The 23,320-nt window shown below is 43.6% G+C and overlaps 1 protein-coding gene across 7 annotated transcripts in view; it reads right to left on the bottom strand.

Annotated features, from left to right (window-relative positions):
- The window catches only part of KLHL32 (kelch like family member 32), a 508,172-nt gene that overhangs the window by 307,141 nt on the left and 177,711 nt on the right, over positions 1-23,320 (bottom strand). For 4 of the 7 annotated variants that reach the window (XM_069726339.1, XM_069726335.1, XM_069726336.1 and 1 more), the window contains 2 exons: positions 21,077-21,195; positions 10,433-10,613 (listed from right to left, as the gene is read on the bottom strand). In XM_069726339.1, the coding sequence (XP_069582440.1) occupies positions 10,433-10,613; positions 21,077-21,096 (201 nt within the window). In that variant the 5' untranslated portion in view covers positions 21,097-21,195. The remainder of the gene's footprint in view (positions 1-10,432; positions 10,614-21,076; positions 21,196-23,320) is intronic. The other 3 variants (XM_069726338.1, XM_069726337.1, XM_069726341.1) reach the window with 1 other exon arrangement.

Consider the following 23,320-nt stretch of genomic DNA (forward strand, 5'->3'; position numbering starts at 1 on the left):
TGCACAGTTTTACGCTCACGCAAGCGTCGACCGATCTGAATGGCCAAAAACATAGACTCATTCAGACCAGCAGGCATAGGAAATCCCACCTTGACATCCTTAAGGGCTTCAGAGAGACCTTTTCTGAAAATTGCTGCCAGCGCACATTCATTCCATTGAGTGAGCACAGACCACTTCCTAAACTTCTGACAATATATCTCTACCTCATCCTGACCCTGAGACAGAGCCAGCAAATTTTTCTCTGCCTGATCCACTGAATTAGGTTCATCATACAGCAATCCGAGCGCCAGAAAAAACGCATCAATATTACATAATGCAGGATCTCCTGGCGCAAGGGAAAATGCCCAGTCTTGAGGGTCGCCACGTAATAAAGAAATAATTATCTTAACTTGTTGAACTGGGTCACCAGAGGAGCGGGGTTTCAAAGCCAGAAACAGTTTACAATTATTCTTAAAACTCAGAAACTTAGCTCTATCTCCAGAAAACAAATCAGGAATAGGAATTCTTGGCTCTAACGTAGAATTCTGAACCACAAAGTCTTGAATATTTTGTACTCTTGCAGTGAGATGATCCACACAAGAAGACAGATCTTTAATGTCCATCACTACATCTGTGTCCTGAACCACCCAAATGTCTAGGGGAAAAGAAAGACAAAACACAGTACAGAGAAAAAAAAATGGTCTCAGAACTTCTCTTTTCCCTCTATTGAGAAGCATACTTTGGGCCTCCAGTACTGTTATGAACAGGTGATTCAGAACCACAATGGACCTAGTGGTTAAGAGCACACAAAGTGACCTGATAGTTACTAACATAGGACGAGCTCTGAGACGTGGGAACTCTGCTGACCGCAATTCCTAATCCTATCATACCACACTAGAGGTAGCCGTGGATTGCGCCTAACGCTCCCTATGCAACTCGGCACAGCCTGAGAAACTAGCTAGCCCTGAAGATAGAAAAATAAGCCTACCTTGCCTCAGAGAAATTCCCCAAAGGAAAAGGCAGCCCCCCACATATAATGACTGTGAGTTAAGATGAAAATACAAACACAGAGATGAAAGAGATTTTAGCAAAGTGAGGCCCGACTTACTGAATAGACCGAGGATAGTAAAGATAGCTTTGCGGTCAGCACAAAAACCTACAAACAACCACGCAGAGGGGCAAAAAGACCCTCCGCACCGACTAACGGTACGGAGGTGCTCCCTCTGCGTCTCAGAGCTTCCAGCAAGCAAGAAAAACCAATATAGCAAGCTGGACAGAAAATATAGCAAACAAAAGTAACACAAGCAAAACTTAGCTTATGCAGGGCAGACAGGCCACAAGAACGATCCAGGAGAAAGCAAGACCAATACTGGAACATTGACTGGAGGCCAGGAACAAAGAACTAGGTGGAGTTAAATAGAGCAGCACCTAACGACTTAACCTCGTCACCTGAGGAAGGAAACTCAGAAGCCGCAGCCCCACTCACATCCACCAGAGGAAGCTCATAGACAGAACCAGCCGAAGTACCACTCATGACCACAGGAGGGAGCTTGACCACAGAATTCACAACAGCAGGAATGGAAATAACACAGGGGGCAGCAATGGAAACAACACAAGGGGCAGAATGTGAGGCACGGGGCAGGAATGGAAACAACACGGGGCAGGAATGGAAATAACACAGGGGGCAGGAATGGAAACAACACAAAGGGCAGAATGTGAGGCACGGGGCATGAATGGAAACAACACAAGAGGCAGGAATGGAAGCAACACAAGGGCAGAAAGTGAGACACAGGGGGCAGGAATGGAAACAACACAGGGGGCAGAATGTGAGGCATGGGGCAGGAATGGAAACAACACAGGTGGCAGGAATGGAAACAACACAGGTGGCAGGAATGGAAACAACACAGGTGGCAGGAATGGAAACAACACATGGGGCAGGAATGGAAACAATACAGGGGCAGAATGTGAGACACAAGGGGCAGGAATGGAAACAACACAGGGGGCAGAATGTGAGGCATGGGTCAGGAATGGAAACACCACAGATGGCAGGAATTGAAACATCACAGGGGGCAGGAATGAAAACAACACAGGGGGCAGGAAAGGAAACAACACACGGGGCAGGAATGGAAACAACACAGGGGGCAGGAATGGAAACAACACAAGGGGCAGAATGTGAGGCACGGGGCATGAATGGAAACAACACAGGGGGCAGGAATGGAAACAACACAAGAGGCAGGAATGGAAGCAACACAACGGCAGAATGTGAGACACAGGGGGCAGGAATGGAAACAACACAGGGGACAGAATGTGAGGCATGGGGCAGGAATTGAAACATCACGGGGCAGGAATGGAAACAACACAGGGGGCAGGAAAGGAAACAACACAGGGGGCAGGAATGTTAACAACACAAGGGCAGAATGTGAGACACAGGGGGCAGGAATGGAAACAACACAGGGGGCAGAATGTGAGGCACGGGGCAGGACTGGAAACAACACGGGGCAGGAATGGAAACACAGGGGGCAGGAATGGAAACAACACAAGGGGCAGAATGTGAGACACAGGGGCAGGAATGGAAACAACACAGGGGCAGGAATGGAAACAACACAGGGGGCAGGAATGGAAACAACACAAGGGGCAGAATGTGGAACACAGGGTGCAGGAATGGAAGCAACACAGGGGGCAGGAATGGAAACAACACAAGTGGCAGGAATGGAAACAACACAAGGGGTAGGAATGGAAACAACACAGGGGGCATAATGTGTGACACAGGGGCAGAATGTGTGACACAGGGGGCAGAATGTGAGACACGGGGGCAGAATGTGAGACACAGGGGGCAAGATGTGAGACACAGGGGGCAGAATGTGAGACATGGCAGGATGTGAGGCGGGGCAGAATGTGAGTCGGAAAGAGAAGGAGATCCAGCTCAACGAAATAGTGAAAAATCCATAATTTATTTCACTCAAAATACAATGAAAGGACAAAACATCAGCATACAGAAAAAATTATAAAAACAAGGTCAACGCGTTTCCGGTGACTAAGCACCCTTAATCATGATGATGATCATGATTAAGGGTGCTTAGTCACCGGAAACGCGTTGACCTTGTTTTTATAATTTTTTCTGTATGCTGATGTTTTGTCCTTTCATTGTATTTTGAGTGAAATAAATTATGGATTTTTCACTATTTCGTTGAGCTGGATCTCCTTCTCTTTCCTGTTCGTCCACGCCCTGACACAGTGGTTCCGTGCTCCGAGCTCCTGGGAATGTCGGTATGGTGAGCTGGATTTTGTTTTTCCAGAATGTGAGTCACAGGAGGCAGGATGTGAGACACGGGGGCAGGCTGGGAGACAGGGCAGGATGGAGACAAATGGGGCAGTAATATGGGGCAGGAAGGAGACAGATGTGGCAGGAATATGGGGCAGGATGGAGACAGATGGGGCAGGATGGAGACATATGGGCAGGATCATGGTGCAGGATGGAGACACATGGTACAGGATCATGGGGCAGGATCATGGGACAGATGGGGCAGCAGGATCATGGGACAGATGTGTCAGGATCATGGGACAGATGGGTCAGGATCATGGGGCAGGATGGGGAGATCATATGGGGGCAGAATGGATACTCATGAAGGCAGGATGTGAGAACATGTGGCTGGAGCCAGGAATGAGATACATGGGGCCAGGATGGGGGATATTATTAACATAGTGGCAAATTAAGGGATATTATTACTGCAGTGATGTATTTATTTTACTTTTTTAGGATACTGTTTCAAATGGGGGGTGGTCCTGTTACTGTGCAGAGCGACACTATGTCATTTTTTTTTCTTCATCTGGTGTAGTGTAGAAGTTGGGAAAAAATTAAGCAATGTGTTCTGCAAGCGGAGCTCTAGATAACTTATTTCCTGCAGAGACAGGTCCTGGCTGGAAGACGTGATGGTGGTCTGTGCTGGATGAAGATGGAAAGCGAGGCTGAAGGACTTCATCTAGAGACGTCACTGGTGAGTCAGTGTGTTACCTGTACACAGACACTACATACTAAGTACAGATCTCCTGTGTATAATGGCACTTATGGTGATAGTATTGTGTTTTTTTTAATTAATGATCACTATTGCAATATTCAGTCATTATGTGGCGGTAATATGTGATCTGGACATGGTGTGGTGGTATTTGTCCCTTGTATGTGCTATTATTCGGTCACTGGTGGTAATATGTGATCTGGTCATGGTGCGGTGGTATTTGTCTCTTGTATATGATATTATTGGTCATTTTAAAAATTGAAAACTAAATAAAAATATACTAAAATTGTATTGCATATTTTAACAAATTTTTAATAGGTTAGCGTAGAGTAGGGGCCGGCCAAAAGAGTCTACCTTGTCGTGATGGCAGATTAGAAAAATCTTTTGGCCAAAACAAAAGCTGGTGGCTATATGTGTGATCTGGTGATGGGAACTGTTAACGTGTGATTGGTGAGAAGTGGAGTTTTTCCAAGAGAGAGCGGTGGGACTTTGAACAGTTCAAGGGGTGGAGGCGGAGCTGGGGTGGAGCCTGGACGGAGTCACAATTGGGCCCTGAAAATTTTGCTAGCATGGGGCCCCGAAATTCCTAGTGGCAGCCCTGCTTACTGCCATTCTATGCTTTTTGAATTATAAATAGCATATCCAGTTAAAGATATGATGACAAACTGAGTGGTTATTGTGTGTACAATATTGTGGAAAATGAGAAACATGGAATAATTCACAAGCTTTGAGCAAGTGGTAAATCTAAATTTAATGTCAACATATTTTACATGGTGAATCCTTATGCCAAAAGGAACAGATTTGATGGGTAAGACTTACCAATTTGCAAAGTTCAGTTTTCCTTGGCACTCTAGCCAACATATTCCTCAGTGCTTTACAGTTTTTGCACACATTATCATCACTGTCCCCGATGGGGCTCACAATCTAAATTCCCTAGCAGTATGTCTTTAGAATGTGGAAGAAAACCCATGCAAACAAGGGGAGAACAGATGTTGTCCTTGGTGGGATTTAAACCCAGGACTCCAGCACTGCAAGGCTGCAGTGCTAACCAGTACCATGCTGCCCTAGGAACCAGCTGGCAGTCCATGCCCCCTGTGGACCAGCGCACACATGGTCAAACATCAACCCTGTAATTGGCATGATCTATCTGCTGACATCTTTTGTCCTACCACTATCTGTATTTGCATATCTGACCATTGTATATGTACAACCATTGTGTATATAGTGTATCGTCTAGTGTGCCCGTAAGGTGATTAAATATATAATTTAACCTTTGGCTGCTCTTTTATCTCGATCCATGAACCCACACGTCCGTATTCTCAGCATAACTTTCCATGCTACCGGGGCTGGTTTCTAGCCAGATTTAATCTCGTTAACGGACTGGGCTTATAACCAACAAGGAACTGATGGCAGTCCTATCGGGCAGACCAGGTGCTGTTTCACTGGTGCTAGTGAAAGGGGCCTCTCAACCTGTCAGGGTTATGAGCAAGCGTGGTGCACGTCAGTGACTGCATGGGCCACATCCTCTCACTCCCCATGCCTACCTTGACCTGTGTGGACAAGGGGTGTCTGTGCAAAACTGTACCAAGCTGACCTTATGTGTCCCCACGGAATGTGGAATATCACTTTGGTGAAACCACATTACATGATCCGTCTGACATAAAATTGACGTAAGGCGGGGTGGCAAGGTGCGGGTTCATCAGAAATGGTGGCAGTGGTGAGATTCTGTGTTTTTTCTCTTGTGCCATACTTCACAAGTGCTAACAGGGGTGGGATTCTGCGTGATCTCTCTGGTGTCATGCTTCACATGTGGTATTGCTGTAATCACACTGGCCCGAAGAATAAAGCTGCCTTATCACTTTACCACACGGTGAACCACATTAACCCCTTTTGAGCCAAAGCCTGTTTTCACCTTAATGACCGGGCCAATTTTTACAATTCTGACCACTGTGAGGTCGTGGCAATCGCAGCGCAGTACTAGTACTGCTCTGGGCACAAATGCACCTCCCGCAGAGCAGTAATAGTATGGAGCATGTCACGAAGGGGTTAAAAAAACCATTCTGACTCTGAAAAATCAGAATAGAAATAATTCCAGAGTCATTGGGATCGGGAGACGAGATCTCGGGATGAGATCTCGTTGCCAAGATCTCAATCTGAGCATGCGCCGCCTCCGGCAGCCATTTTCCTGGAGGCCACCGCATCGCAGCAATGGATGGTGCGAGGGGCCTCTGGGCTTTCACAAAATGCCGGCAGAGCCCCCCCCCCCGCACCACAGAGCACCACCACCGCACCTGCCGCACCAGCCTGGGAAGGGAGTGTGATCATCGCCCTGCAGCGCCGGACCGGGACCGTTGCAGAATCGCTCAACTCCTGCTGCCACCACAGTATTTGTAAGTATATTCCGACTATAAGATGCACCCCATTTTCCCCAAAAATGTTTGGGGAAAAAAGTGTGTCTTATAGTCCGAAAAATACAGTAAATCTCTGAATTACAGGATTTACACCTTAACCTCCAGCAGAAGTTTCCCCATAATGAGGCAGATAGGGATACTGAGGACACCGTTTGGCCTATGATCTGGCGGTGTCCGTAATTTTAGGCGTGCACAAAAGCACGGTCAACAACAGTTTTGTGCCCCTTTGAAAAGAAGGACACCACTGAACAGAGTCAAGATGGAGTTCAGAGTAACTCTGCTACCTGTAGTAATATTATAGTAAAAATTACTACCAGAAAATTGTATCATATTAAAATGTATTAAATAATGCAAATAGTATATGTAGTAGTATGCAGTCATTGGTCGATGCACATTTATCCAGCAGGACCTGCATGTAATTTTACTTTAGTCTGAGGTAACTTATGATGATATCCATTATTATGACGTATTTATATTGTTACCACATTGTTTACTCTTGGAGCATTAGTTACCCTGTTGTGCAGACCTAAGCTGTGCCATTGTGCATTTAATCATCCACAATCATTACTGTGGTATCTGACAATTGCATATTTCTTGGATGTGTGTCCCTGCTTTTTACATGTGTGTATATCTATTCCCTTCCTCCACTCCTGTTTTCTCTCAATAAAAAATTTGCAATCTGACTATCATTAGGCACATTTGATTATCGTTTCTTTCTTCGTTGGCGCATGTATGCCTCATTATAGTAAATGGATCCCTCAGGAGTTTCATCTGAATCACGTCACTCGAAGATCTAGATGGAAAACCCAATGTAAGATGCTCAGCGTAGAGCGCTGGACAAATGTGATCCAAAATTTTATGTAAAATGTTTCCAATAAAAGCTTCAACTCAATACACACAAAAAAGTAAGTCTCCACTCAGATCTGTCATCCGTCAATGGAAATATAAGGGGATTACTGGTAGCACAAAGGCTCTGGAAAAGCACTATGGCTCTTTCCCTCAAAAGAAATCCAGTAAATTATGCGACAAACCACATTAAGCATCTACATGTTCGGCATTTCTGTAGCGATGAGAGCTCATTTAATTTATAGGTGCATGTCTGCCGAAGCACGGGCTGGTCACAATGTATGGGTACCACAACTTATGGGCACTACAATGTACTGGGCACCATAACATACCTGGCATTGTAATGTACAGGTGCTACAATGGCAGATTTGCAATTTTCACTCAGCAACATTTACTGCTGCTTGTTCCTGGCAAATATCAATTTTCAGAGGGATGTAATTTCAAAAATGCTGTCACTTGAGAGGGGACTCTGCCCTTCTGGCACTTAGGGGCACTGTATATGGAATCTGCAAACTATTCTATGATAATTTGTTCTCCAGGAGTCAAAAAGCGTACCCTTCCTCCTGAGTCTCGCTGTGTGGCTAAGCAGTACTGTAGTGCTATATATGGGGTATTGTCACATTCAGCAGAAATTGCGTGACAAATTTTGGTGCCATTTTAACCAATTTCCCTGTGAAAAAAATGGAAAATCTGAGGTTAAAACAACATTTTTGTGGTTAGAATGTAATTATTTTTTCTTCACAGTCCAATGGTATAAAATTATGTGAGGTATATGTGATCACTGCACCCCTAGGTGAATTAATTGAGAGGTGTAGTTTGTAAAATGAAGTCAATTATGTGGGGTTCTGCCGTATTGGCACCTCAGGGGCTCTGCCAATGTGACATGGCACCCTCAAACCAGTGCAGCAAAATCTGCACTACAATATAGTGCTCTTTCCCATCTGAGCTTTGAACTGTGCCTCAAAAGTAGTTTTCGACCACATATGAAGTATTAGCGTACTCGACAGAAATTACATAACAAATTATATAGATCATTTTCTCCTATTATCCCTTCTGAAAATTGAAAACTTGGGGCCAAAGTAACATTTTAGTGGAAAAAAATGGTAATTTTCCATTGACCCAGCACAATGCTATACAATTCCAAGAGGAGTTAAAAATGCTCACTACACCCCTAGATGAATTCCTCAAGAGGTGTAGTTTCCAAAATGGGGTCACTTACAGGGGTTTCTGCTGTTTTGGCATGTCAGAAGTCCTTCAAGGGTGACCTGGCATCCGTAATCTGTTCCAGCCAAAATTGCTCTCCTGAATTCAATTGGAGCTTCATTCTTCACGAGTCCTGCCGTGCCCCCAAACAGTTGTTTTCCACCATATATAGGGTATCGATGTACTCAGGAGAAATTGCACGGTCGATTTATTTTCCTGTTACTCTTGTGTAGAGGAAAAATTTGGAGCTAAAGCTAAATTCTTGCGGGAAAAAATTATTTTTTAATTTTCATGGCCCCAAATTGTAAAATTCTGGGGTGTAGTTTCCAAAATGTGAGGATTCACAAGTCTGCAGTATCATTAGTTGTATCTTTAGGCAAGCCCATCCCTTTAGTGAAAGGGCATGTTGGAATAAGATACGTCTAATTCACTAAAAGGCACGCGCCACATCTTATAAGTGCTGTGTGCACCACCAGAGACGTATTCCAGTCGATTACAGGAATACATTTCTAACAACTAGGGTTGAGCGAAACGGGTCGAAATTGTTCAAAAGTCGCCGACTTTTGGCAAGGTCGGGTTTCATGAAACCCGACCCGACCCCAGTGGGGGGTCGGCCATGAAGTCGGCGATCTTTTGAATCTGGAATCGGAATTCCGATCCCGATTCCCGATATGTTTAAGATATCGGGAATTGGTATCGGAATTCAGATTAAAGTGTAAAATATAGAATTAAAATAAAAAATATTGCAATACTTACCCTCTGACGCGCCCTGGTACTAACCGGCAGCCTTCCTCCTTCGAATCCGCGCTTCTAGGACCTTGCCGTGACGTCGCGGTGACGTCGCGGCTTGTGATTGGCCGCGCGGCCGCCCATGTGACCGCTCGCGCGGCCAATCACAAGCCGCGACGTCACCCGCGACGTCACCGAAGGTCCTGGAAGGGCTGATTCTTAGGAAGGAAGGCTGTCGGAAGGAAGCAGGGCGCTTCCGAGGGTGAGTATATACCTAATAGGAATATACTCACCCTCGGAAGCGCCCTGCTTCCTTCCGACAGCCTTCCTTCCTAAGAATCAGCCCTTCCAGGACCTTCGGTGACGTCGCGGGTGACGTCGCGGCTTGTGATTGGCCGCGCGAGCGGTCACATGGGCGGCCAATCACAAGCCGCGACGTCACCCGCGACGTCACCGAAGGTCCTGGAAGGCTGATTCTAAGGAAGGAAGGTTCCCGGTTAGTACCAGGGCACGTCAGAGGGTAAGTATAAGGATATTTTTTATTTTAATTCTATATTTTACACTTAAATATGGATCCCAGGGCCTGAAGGAGAGTTTCCGCTCCTTCAGACCCTGGGAACCATGGAAACCCAATGCACTGCATTGGGTTTCGAGTTTCGGCCGACCCCGACCCCGACTTTTTTATAGGATCGGCCGATTTCACTCGACCCGACTTTTCCAAAAGTCGGGTTTCGTGAAACCCGACCCGATCCTATAAAAGTGAAGGTCGCTCAACCCTACTAACAACAGTTATGAAGGAAGTATAGCTTTCCATGAATTAGAAGAGCAAGAGCAGCCACGCTCCAGTCCGCCCGTTCTTTCCCCATTTTGGGAAAGCTTATCAGAACTGTCGGGAAAACACCTAGTTCTAAACTTTTTGCACAGCTTCCAAATTGTGCACACATTTTGTGCCTCATTAACGTGTTTTACGCTGGAAAATTGGCAAAAACACATTATTTTTTCCAAATCAACTCAGTCTTTTAAAAGGTATTCTTAACTAATACATTTATAACATAGCCATAAATGCACCCAACTCACCAGGCAGAATATGGATGAGAGTACCCTCATCCTTGTAAATCCCAGATCCATACGAGCAGCCATGACTTATGGCATATCTTGTAGATGTCCGAGTTGGCATACGTCTCTAATGGTTGTCAACTTTGACACAATAAAATAGGCAACCTAGAAAAATACATGCTTCTCAAGACTTACCCGAAAGTAATCACTGCAGGCTGCCAACACGGCTTTATGGGCATGGAATTTCTGCTCTTCAGCAACAAGCGTGACATCACACAGTATACCGTCATTCCTCTGCTGATTTAATGCAGACAGAACAGCATCTTTGTGTGACATGGACTGGCAGTGCCTCTGACCTGTTAGCATTTCTTGGATACTGTGGAGAGAAATGTAGGAATACCATCAAAAAGTTTTCTTCAAAATAAACTGTTATTCAAAAATGTAATTATACAAAGGAGCATAACATGAAATAGAAATGTATTTTATTTAGAGTAGCTCCATTATTTCCACTACATTTATGTCCAAACAATTGAATATCGTTTTATTTAAAGGGAAACTGTAAGCAGGTTTTTGCTCTGTAATCTGAGGACAGCATGAGATAGGGGTTAAAACACTGAATTCAGCCATGTGTCATTTATCAGGCTGTGTGATATTGTTTACTTACAATGAAGATTTTATCAGTAGGACATTATCATTGCCCTGACTATCTGCCTAGTTCCAAGTCTTAGGGCTTCACACCCCCTCTGAAGCAGCTCACTGTCAGTACACAATGTGCAGTGTATGTCACACCCGAGCAGTAGGACCAGGAGGCCTATTAGGCCCAGACGTAGGGGCCGAGCGGCAGTATGGCTATTCTGCAATGTTCTTGATTTTGGGGTGTGAGGGTGCTCCTACCTGATTTCCCCAAGCTCCCAGACTCCTTCCCAGGATACATCTAGAGGATTTAGAGGTCGGTAGGTAGGTAGGAAGAAGGCAGGCTACACCTTCGAAAGAACAGTTCAAACAGTTTACTGGATAAGAGATCAATGATTCATAGCGAATTCTCTCTGGTCACCATAGTGACAAGAATATAGAGGATGTTGATCAGACATCTTCCAATACAGTTCCTTCCCAACACTTACATTTAATCTGACAGAATGACAACAGGCAATAATGTACAGTACAGACCAAAAGTTTGGACACACCTTCTCATTTAAAGATTTTAAAGATTTTTCAGTATTTTCATGACTATGAAAATTGTCAATTCACACTGAAGGCATCAAAACTATGAATTAACACATGTGGAATTATATGCTTAACAAAAAAGTGTGAAACAACTGGAAATATGTCTTATATTCTAGGTTCTTCAAAGTAGCCACCTTTTGTTTTGATGACTGCTTTGCACACTCTGGCATTCTTTTGATGAGCTTCAAGAGGTAGTCACCGGAAATGGTTTTCACTTCACAGGTGTGCCCTGTCAGGTTTAATAAGTGGGATTTCTTGCCTTATAAATGGGGTTGGGACCATCAGTTGTGTTGAGCAGAAGTCTGGTGGATACACAGCTGATAGTCCTACTGAATAGACTGTTAGAATTTGCATTATGGCAAGAAAAAAGCAGCTAAGTAAAGAAAAACGAGTGGCCATCATTAGTTTAAGAAATGAAGGTTAGTCAGTCCGAAAAATTGGGAAAACTTTGAAAGTGTCCTCAAGTGCAGTTGCAAAAACCATCAAGTGCTACAAAGAAACTGGCTCACATGAGGACTGCCCCAGGAAAGGAAGACCAAGAGTCACCTCTGCTTCTGAGGATAGTTTATCCGAGTCACCAGCCTCAGAAATCGCAGGTTAACAGCAGCTCAGATTAAAGACCAGGTCAATGCCACACAGAGTTCTAGCAGCAGACACATCGCTACAACAACTGTTAAGAGGAGATTTTGTGCAGCAGGCCTTCATGGTAAAATAGCTGCTAGGAAACCACTGCTAAGAACAGGCAACAAGCAGAAGAGACTTGTTTGGGCTAAAGAACACAAGGAATGGACATTAGACCAGTGGAAATCTGTGCTTTGGTCTGATGAGTCCAAATTTGAAATCTTTGGCTCCTACCACCGTTTCTTTGTGTGACGCAGAAAATGTGAATGGATGGACTCTACATGCCTGGTTCCCACCGTGAAGCATGGAGGAGGAAGTGTGAAGGTGTGGGGGTGCTTTGCTGGTGACAATATTGGGGATTTATTCAAAATTGAAGGCATACTGAACCAGCATGGCTACTACAGCATCTCGCAGCGGCATGCTATTCCATCCGGTTTGCATTTAGTTGGACCATCATTTATTTTTCAACAGGACAATAACTCCAAACACACCTCCAGGCTGTGTAAGGGCTATCTGACCAAGAAGGAGAGTGATGGGGTGCTACGCCAGATGACCTGACCTCCACAGTCACCAGACCTGAACCCAATCGAGATGGGTTGGGGTGAGCTGGACCGCAGAATGAAGGCAAAAGGGCCAACAAGTGCTAAGCATCTCTGGGAACTCCGTCAAGATTTTTGGAAGACCATTTCCGGTGACTACCTCTTGAAGCTCATCAAGAGAATGCCAAGAGTGTGCAAAGCAGTCATCAAAGCAAAAGGTGGCTACTTTGAAGAACCTAGAGTATATGACATATTTTCAATTGTTTCACACTTTTTTGTTAGGTATATAATTCCACATGTGTTAATTCACAGTTTTGATGCCTTCAGTTTAAATTTAAAATTTTCATAGTCATGAAAATACAGAAAAATCTTTAAATGAGAAGGTGTGTCCAAACTTTTGGTCTGTACTGTACATCAAAGCATGAATTATTCCACACGCTACTCTTCACTCTACATGTAGCTCCCATGTATGCTAAGTGCCACAGACTCATATCCAGTTCCCTGACTATGCTCTGGTTAAGGTTTATTTTACTTCCTACTAATACTAGTGTCCTATAGCAAAGACTAGTCTACCAGACTCCTCATGTATTTGAGCTTTTAAGAACACAAGGCATGTTTATCTCAACCACTTAAACAGTTGAACCAATTTACCTTTAGAAGGGTGTCATGATACAGTTATCCTCTCAAGCCCATCAAGGCCTGTAATTACTCTGAATGCATTATTACCTTGATACCTTCTAGCGTATATTTGAGCCTGCTTGTGAGCTGTGTGGGTCTCACTGGTGCACAACACATATTACCGAAGACACATCATCAGCTGGCTCCAGCTCTATATAAGGAGACCTTTGGTTAAGAGTATATGCAACACAAGTACATTTCATAGGATTCTAGTTACATATTAAAATAAAACCATTACACGTCGATCCTCAGAGGCAGGGCCTTTCTATGGGAGTAGCTGTGGGAATAACTCTCTGGAACACTTGAAACATGGGCGGCACGGTGGCGCAGTGGTTAGCACTGCAGCCTTGCAGCGCTGGGGTCCTGGGCTCTAATCCCACCCAGGACAACATCTGCAAAGAGTTTGTATGTTCTCTCCGTGTTTGCGTGGGTTTCCTCCGGGCACTCCGGTTTCCTCCCACATTCCAAAGACATACTGATAGGGATTCTAGATTGTGAGCCCCATCGGGGGACAGTGATGATAATGTGTGAAAAACTGTAAAGCGCTGCGTAATATGTTAGCGCTATATAAAAATAAAGATTATTATTATTATAGATTATTAAACATTCAGCAGTTTCCTATTCATTAGGACCTGCAAAGCCTATTTGTTCTACAAAACCAATAGTTAGCAAAGAGTCCATATTTTTAAGTGCAATGAGTCCCATCTTTCAGGGCAATGAGTTTTTTGGTAAAGTGTAATAGATTTTGAAAACTTGAACAGAATACAAAATTGAAAATATTTGGAACACATGAATTGGACAATTTATGCGCTAAGTATTTTCAATTTTTTATATTTTCTAGTGCAATAATGCAATTAAAATTTCAAATATTTCATTTATACATGCTACAGCGCTACTCTTGTTGGTTATTTATGGAGATGGCCACTCTTAGTAAGCACCTGTTCACACCTGATTTCTGTTTGGAAGGGACAGTCAGTCTTTTGATATTTGCACCCGTCTGCTATCTAGCTTACTAGTAGGGTGATTGTTCTTTAGCCACACTTGATCCCCTGACTACAAGGGCTCAGCACTGGCATGGAAGTCAAAGTTTTGCTTCTGTCTTTGTTGGGCCTTTTCAATTCCTGAGTCCACAATTCCTCTGGCATCTTCCAAGCGTCTCTGGTGCACTTTGCCCAATTATATATCCAAAGCAACATCAGCAGGCAAGATAGAAAATGATCAGCTCCAAAACCTCAATTCAGAGGACCGTATAGAAACCAAAGAAAATGTAGGAACAAACAGAATCCTCCAATACTGATTCTCATAATATAAAAATAATTTTATTGAAGTACAAAATTTAATAGGGCATTAAAAATTGGAAATGCAACCTGACCACACAGGTGATGGATAAAAGCAAACACTGGCCGTGATGATGATTTTGAAAACTAGATAAAATGATACGAGGTAACAAACATCATATAATAACCCTACAGACAGTCTAGAGTAGAATGAAAAACCTCTATGATTCAAGTAAGGTAGTACCAAATGTAATACCTCCTATAGTGGTCATAATGATCATATAACCACTCTGAAGTACAGTGTGAAGACTAAACAAAGTGCATAGTGCAAACGGAATAAGTAGAGCATAAAGGTTAGCCACACTTGATCCCCTGACTACAAGGGCTCAGCACTGGCATGGAAGTCAAAGTTTTACTTCTGCCTTTGTTGGGCCTTTTCAATTCCCAAGTCCACAATTTCTCTGGTATCTTCCAAGCATCTCTGGTGCACTTTGCCCAATTAGATATTCAGAGCAACATCAGCAGGCAAGAGTCTATGCTTCCCGAACATCAGATAATAACTGGTGGAACAGTACATGGTATTATTATAGAGATTCAACAGTTCCTGGGGAAGTCTTGGCCAGTCCGTTCGCTTGTGTAGTGGAACCGCCTTGAGCATGCTGATTAGGGTTTGGTTCTTCTTCTCACACAGACCATTTCCCTGCAGATGATAGGCCTAGTTCTCAGCTTCTTGCAATTATATAGTGCATACAGCTCCTGAAACAACTGAGACTCGAAGGCAACCCTTGATTGCTGAGAATATTTATAGGGCTCTCATAAGGTAGCATGAAACTTTTCCACAAGGCAGCAGAGGAAGTCTTGGCGGTAAGGTCTCGCATGGGGACAGCCATCACGAACTTCGTGTAGTGGTCAATGACCATCATAGCATATGTATACCCAAAGCAACTGGGCTCCAGTTTGACATGATCAATGCCTACAAATTCCAAGGGGCTCTTACTTATGATGGGGTGAAGAGGTGCGCACTGATTATGACTTTCACCCCTGGCCAGAGCACAGGTGGGGCACTCTAGACACCAAGCTTCGATGTTAGCTCTCATGTTTATCCAGTAGAACCGTCGCCTTATGATGACCTTTGTCTTCTGGATCCCAAAGTGTCCAGACTGGTTGTGATACATGTACAGAACCATTTTAGAATCCCTTCTGGGAACCACCACTCAGAAAAATCTCTTAGTGACTGGATCCAAGGTTCTTCAATGCAATAGACCCTGCTGGACATGAACCGCTTTCTTTGTCTCAGCTCTGCATCAGTTTTCTTCCTCTGGACTCTTTCTGGCACCAGCCCACAGAAAAAGTTATCCAATAATTCTCCAATGACTCTGCGTTTGGCCTGGAGATTCTGCTAGAGCTCCTTTTCAATGGGAGGCAGAAGATTGTCTAGGTGGGAGGCACTAACAGGACTAGGAATCTGCTCTCTGGTATGCAGGGCCTCTTGCCGAGTGAACTGGGTATGAAAACCAGGGATATCCACATCTTCCTACTGATCGTCTTGGGATTTTACTTCCATCAGTGCAGGCAGCCTGGGCAAAGCATGAGCATTATCATTGGTTTTGACATCTTATAGTAAAGCTGAAATTGTCCAATTGCAAGACCCATTACTGCTCCAGAACTCCCAGACGTGCTTATTTTAGATACTCTCAAGCCTTCTTCACTGGCATCTGTGTATAGGTTAAAGGGTAAACTGTAATCTGGAAATCCCAGCACCGGTGGCTGAGTAGCTTTTCTTTCAGTAACTTGAATGTGTCTTTTCTTTCTGCAGTCCAATCCACCTCGAGTCTGGCCTTCTGTAAGCCTTTAGGCTGCCCCTTAGAAGTTCTTGGAGGTGGCCTGCTATCTGGGCAAATTTTGGGATGAATCTCCAATAATAACTAGCAAGACCATGGAATCTCTTCACTTCACTGACTGTGGTAGGAGCAGACCAGTCTCTCACTTGCAGTCTTGTCCAACACACCTTCTATGAATTATTCTTGAAGAGCCTGATCTTGATCCTCAACTTCTTGAGGGTCCACATGGATGCAGTGACAGGGCAAAGTCTCTGAGGGACTCTTGGAGTTTTTTGCTCTTTCTGAAAAAATGCTTCTTCAGCACTAAAGTGATCCTTGTTTCAAAAGTAACTTTCAGTATTTCCAGGATTTGACTTAAGGTACCGTCACACTTAACGATATCGTTAACGATATCGTTGCTTTTGGTGACGTTGCAACGATATCGTTAAGGAAATCGTTATGTGTGACAGTGACCAACGATCAGGCCCCTGCTGGGAGATCGTTGGTCGCTGAGGAAAGTCCAGAACTTTATTTCGTCGCTGGACTTCCCGCTGACATCGCTGGATCGGCGTGTGTGACGCCGATCCAGCGATGTCTTCACTGGTAACCAGGGTAAATATCGGGTTACTAAGCGCAGGGCCGCGCTTAGTAACCCGATGTTTACCCTGGTTACCAACGTACAAAAGGTACAGTTTCTTGTTCAGGCAGATGCCAGGATTTAACCTCATGGAGTGCTGCTCCCTGTAGCAAGCCAATTAAACACTTTCTGCTCTTTAGTAACAGGGTACAATTTTAAAGTAGCCTGCATTCTCTCTCTGAATTCTCTGTATGTGTGAGACGCTCCTTAATAATGGGGAAACCATTAAGTAATATGGCATGGTCAGAGGTAAGATACAGCTGGCTGCTGTGGCTGGTGAGGATGAACTAGTATTCACTTGGGTACTAAGTATAGTTCTCCGTGCTGCGGTACTTGGGTTGCTAATGAGTTCTCTTGCTCCATGGTGTAGCTATCTTCACTGCCAGACATTGCTCTCGAGATCATGCACCAGACCTGATTTGTCAATTAGAAATTTTGGGAGGAGTTGCTATGGGGAACAGCCAGGAAACGGACGGCAGGACTGGGTAAAGGCAGGACTGGGTAAATTCAGCCCCAGGTGAACATAAGGGGCCGAAGCAAAGATCCTATTCAGGACACCAAAAATTTAAGATGTAGTGAATGTCATACTCGAGTAGGAGGGCTAAGATGCACTATTAGGCCTAGATGTAGGTGCTAAGCAGTATGGCTATTCTGCTGTGTTGTGCAGTTTGGGGTGTCATGGTGCTCCTACCCAGTTCTTGGAGCCCCCAGACCCGTTCCCAGGGTACATCTAGATCACATATGCCAAACTCTGGCACCCGGGCCAAATTCAACCAGCATGGTGAGTATATTTGGCCTATTATGCCGGGCGGTTCCCCACAGTATATCTGGCCAGCAATGCCAGGCGGGTTCCGCCGCCCGACATCACACTTTCACCTGGTATCCCACTTTCAACTATATCGGCATCATAGATGACTAGATGATGTCATTACCATGCATCTGCCTTACCAAGATGTGCAGAGGATCTGAAGACACCATGAAACACCGAAGCAGTGGGGAAAAGACAGAGGTGAGTCGTTAATTATTTATATTTTAATGTGGGCTCCATTATACTATATGGATAACTATGTGAGGCAATTGCACTGTATGGTGCACTATGTGATGCCATTATACTGTATAGAGCACTACATGAGATCATTATACTCTGTGGAGCACTATGTGGGGCATTATACTGTGTAGAGCACTATGTGAGGACATTATACTGAATGGAGCACTAAGTGACACCATTGTACTGTATAAAGCATCTTGTGGGGCCATTTATCACGAGGGTGTCACGTCCCCTGGAAGTCCTGGAGTTAGACAGTCAAGTCGGGTAATGACTCGCAGACTAATTGTTATATTTGATGAATGTAAAACTTCTTCTACTGTAAACATGTTTTTAGCAAATATTACAGATGGCCCTACTTCTAGATCACATATGTCAAACTGGCACCCGGGCCAAATCCAGCCAGCATGGTGAGTATATTTTGCTTATCATACCGGGCGGTTCCCCAGAGTATATTTGGCCAGCAATGCCAGGCGGGTTCCCCCGCCTGACATCACACTTTCATCTGGTATTGCACTTTCAACTATATCAGCATCCTAGATGACATCATTACAATGCATCCGCTGTACCGAACTGTGCAGAGGATCTGAAGACACCATGAAGACACCAGAGCAGAGGAGGAAAAGACAGAAGTGAACAGTTATTTATTTTTTAATGTGGGCCCCATTATACTGTATGGAGCCCTATGTGAGGCCATTATACTGTATGGATAACTATGTGGGGCCATTATACTGTATAGAGCACTATGTGGGGCCATTATACTGTATGGAGCACTACATTAGGCCATTATACTGTATAGGGCACTATGTGGAGCCATCATACTGTATGGATAACTACGCCAGGCCACTGAACTGTATGCAGCACTATGGGATGCCATTATACTGTATAGAGAGCTAAATGAGGCCATTGTACTCTACGGATCACTATTTGGGGCCATTATACTGCATGGAGCACTATGTGAGGGTATTATACTGTATGGAACAACTATGTGACACCATTATACTGTATAGGTCAACTTGTGGGGCCATTTGTCACGAGGTTGTCACATGCCCCTGGAAGTCCTGGAGTTAGACGGTCACGTCGAATCGCAGTCCAATTGTTATATTGATGAAGGTAAAATTTCTTCAAACGGTAGACATTTTTTAATAAGCATCAGAGCTGGCCAGAGACTTTGTCCAAGCTTTTAATTTTGGCTCTCTGTGCATTTGAGTTTGACATCCCTGATGTAGATGATTAAAAGATAGGTAGGTCGAAGGCAGACAAAACATTGGAATGAGCAGTTCAAACGGTTTACTGGATAACAGATCAATGATTCACAGCTTCTTCGGGATTTAGCCTCAACACTGGATTTCCATACAGCTTCTTGCTGGATGTCAATTAGACTGATACTCTAATATGCAAACCTATAACTGAGGTTTGGCCTTGCTGCGATGGCCTCTGAGGGTATGATCCTAAAGGTCCTAAAGTTACAGTCTCTTGAGCTACCTACTATAGCGGGCAGGATGCTGAGTGCCACTCGCCAGTGTCCAGACCTGTCTGAGTTTTGTATTTAGTTTCCCTGCATAATACAGGCATCTGTCTTTATATGTCTTCTGTTGTCGACTCTTGGTTGCCAGGGCTCTGAAAAGACTGTCTGGCAAGGTACTAAATCCTAGCATTCCTTGTAACCTACTCCTCACCTCTACTCAGACAGGACTCTCCTAAACTGCCAACTCTTAGTGACCAGACTATAGAGGATGTTGATCAGACACCCTCTAATGCATCATTGCAAATGTATATGGAGATCCTTGTGTGGTCGGAGGCAGCTTTCTGAGCTATGCTAGTTGCTGCCTGCAGACTGTGAGCCCTCGCGGGCAGGGTCCTCCCTCCTTATGTACTCGTGTGCCTTGTTATCTGCTCATGTTTAATGTATTTGTCTATATTTGCCCCGTATTCACATGTAAAGCGCCATGGAATAAATGGCGCTACAGAAATGTATAATAATAATAATAATAATAATCTAAGAACTCTGTGTCACAAATGCTGCACCTAGTAAACTAAGTGATACATTATTGGAATCAGCATCTATTTTCCTACATTATGCTGTTGTCAGTTGAGGTAGCAAAAACCTGGTGACAGATTTTCTTTAAACACAATTTTATGTGTCCTTCCATTTTTATTTTAATTAAAGAAATCTGGCAGCAGGATTTCATCCCAAAGCTATTTGTATGTGTATGTAGCTTTTTCAAAGACAAGTCCAGCAATTCCTTTATCTGGACAGTCAATTCCTCCACTACTGAGAAATTAGCAGTTGAACTGATAAGCAAACAAAGATGCAGATCTGGAGTCTCTGTCACTCCAGCTCTTTTCCCTGCCTAGTGCTGCTACTTGACTAACAGGATCTATACTGTGAGACTACAAGCAAAGCAGCCATCAGTCAAGCAAGGAGTAAGTAGCATCGGGAAAGGAACAGAGCTGGAGTGGCAGAGACCTGAGGTCTACAAATTGTTCTCCAGCCTCATTTGCCTATCAATACAAACAAAGATTTTTCAGGAAGGAAGAACAGACCGGCGATATAGTAATAATAATATTAATAATAATAATAATAATAATAATAATAAAAATAATAATGTTATTTATAAAGCCTCAACATATTCTATAATACGTTACAATTAAGCAAGGACAAACAAAAAAGACATTGCAAAGTAACACATAGTTGAACTGCTACAGAAGGAGTGAGGGTCCTGCTCACAAGCTTACAATCTATATGGAAATAGGGGGGACACAATAGGTAAAAAGGGCTTGTCATATATGGTCCAGCCATCATAATAAATAGGGGTTATTGGACTTGTCTTTAAAAGAGCTAAATGCCATATAAATAATTTGAGTGTTTAATTCTGCTGATATATTCCTTTAAAGGGGAAATCACATTTGATACATTTGCAGGACAGCCACAGAATATGCCATATCTGGGGTCTCACCGCTGACCCTATAATGTTGAATGGCGAGAGCCACAAACCTGCACAGCCACCTCACCATCCAGTCTGGGGCTAGACACAGCTTACTTGAGTGGACGCACCTTGGATCCCCATCTATCAGATATTTGGGGCATAGTCTGTGTACCAGATGGATATACCCCTTTAACACATGGAAAGAAAATGAGAAATCATTATTTGAAAGAATAAGACAGCAATATTTAGCTCTTTTTTCAGTTGATTGCTATAAATGACACTATGTACTCTGTATTTTCACCTTGTATCTATAAATACATTAGATTTCATGTGAGAGCATTATAAAGCTATATATATACACCTTTGCACAGTTTTCTTTATTGTTCATTCCCTTCTTAAACTACTGTATTAGATGTTTGTATGTTCTTTATGCAGTACAAATAAGGGAGGGTCCGCTCACCTGCAGACAAAGTACAATACGCAGTGAACCTCATAGCATAGCATGTCCAAAGTGTCAATTGGAAAATATCCAGCAAATGGAACCTTAAAAATATTTATTTAATATGACAAAATCGACCCATCGCCATTAAAAAACAGATGCGTTTTGGATGTAGTCCTCCTTACATATTGCGGCAATAAATATTTTTGAAGGTTCATTTGCTGTTTTTTTCTTATTGTGTATTTGCAAAAATGTTGCAAATTTTCCCAATCTTCTGCACAATTCTGGGGTCTCTCTCTGTTCCCCTCTCTTCCTCGCTTCTCTTAGTGTTAGACATAGCAGCAGATTTCCATAAATACCTACAGTATGACTGAGCGCAGAGAAAACATGTTATAGAAAAGAAGGGAAGCACACGAAGAAGAAACAAGTGCAGGATCAAAGCTCTGCTGAGATCTACGCTACTAAAAACCTCAGCACCCTGGATAGCGAGAGGGCTCACATCCAGCTTTTAATACTAAGCGAGACCTTTCCACCAGAGTAAAAGCTAAATGAAAGAAGAAATGAAGACGGTAGACTAAAACTTTAAAATGTTAGTAAAAGGAGTCTTTCACCCCAAAACTACAATTTAAACTAAGTGCTTAGTCATAGTCTGTCTAATGTGTTCGGTGCACATTTGGCATGGTGGCACAGCTTGAGTACACCATATTGCCACCTGGATACCTCCACTTTCCTCTCTTGTTACTGACAGTGCAAACCTGTCCAAAGCCAGCGACATCTGGTGCCTGAACTCACCACTAGAGTTCCTAATTTAGAGCAAGCCTTCACCAGTGCTAGCGATCAGCACCGAGGCAGACATGATAACCGAGGCAGCAATGGCTCAGGGCAAACCAAGAGAAGAGGGCAGATAAATCCAAATTCAAGTGGTGGAACAGTGAACTGAACCCAATCATACCAACACTAACATTACAAATACCATTGTATAAGGGCCACATCTATCACCAGACCATGTTCACGTAGTACGTACCATGGAGTGACTGAATATTGCTATGCTGTTAGCGAATAAAAACACATGGTAAAACTACCGTAATACAGTAGCCATATAGTGATAGACACAAGTACTACAAAGGGACTCTGTAAGTGAATTCCATGTAGGAGGAGAAACGTTATCTCTCACTGAGGTTATTCGCTTTACATTTTCTGTTTCATCTATTATTATTATTATTATTATTATTATTTATATAGCACCATTAATTCCATGGTGCTGTACATGAGAAAGGGGTTACATACAGGGTTATAGATATCGTTTACAGTAAACAGGTTTACAGTGACAGACTGGTACCGAGGGGAGAGGACCCTGTCCTTGCGGACTTACATTCTATTCTAGCTAAGAATGTTATGAGGACTTTTTGTAGCAATAACTTGCCTTCGTAGAATCACTGACTTTTTTGCCTCTTTGCTTTTCCATCTCTACACCATCTCACTATCCATAGTGTCCCACTTGGCACTAATGCCACAATTGGTGCTCCACAGAGTAATAGTAGCCTCCTTATTTGACCCTGAAGGTCTCACACAGTCATCTCACCTCTATACTGTACCCTCACTACAAGACAAAAATCACTTATAATCACCCGATCTGAGAACGTTTATTTGTTTGTGCTGCGCATGGACCAATGCAGGATGTGGGATGTAGTGGCGTCATGGTTGTCACTCCACCAACACATGACCCCATGATAGACACAGGTGCCTCCTATAACTTCTGCCTCCACTGTTAACCAATATAACCAATGCAAGTCACAGTGCCCAAACAATTTCTACACATATAGCCATGCCAGGTACAGGCATTCAAATGACTCTAGCCAAACATACCTTCACT

The sequence above is a fragment of the Ranitomeya imitator genome, chromosome 5 (assembly GCF_032444005.1).
Source record: "Ranitomeya imitator isolate aRanImi1 chromosome 5, aRanImi1.pri, whole genome shotgun sequence".
In the NCBI taxonomy this organism is placed as follows: domain Eukaryota; kingdom Metazoa; phylum Chordata; class Amphibia; order Anura; family Dendrobatidae; genus Ranitomeya; species Ranitomeya imitator.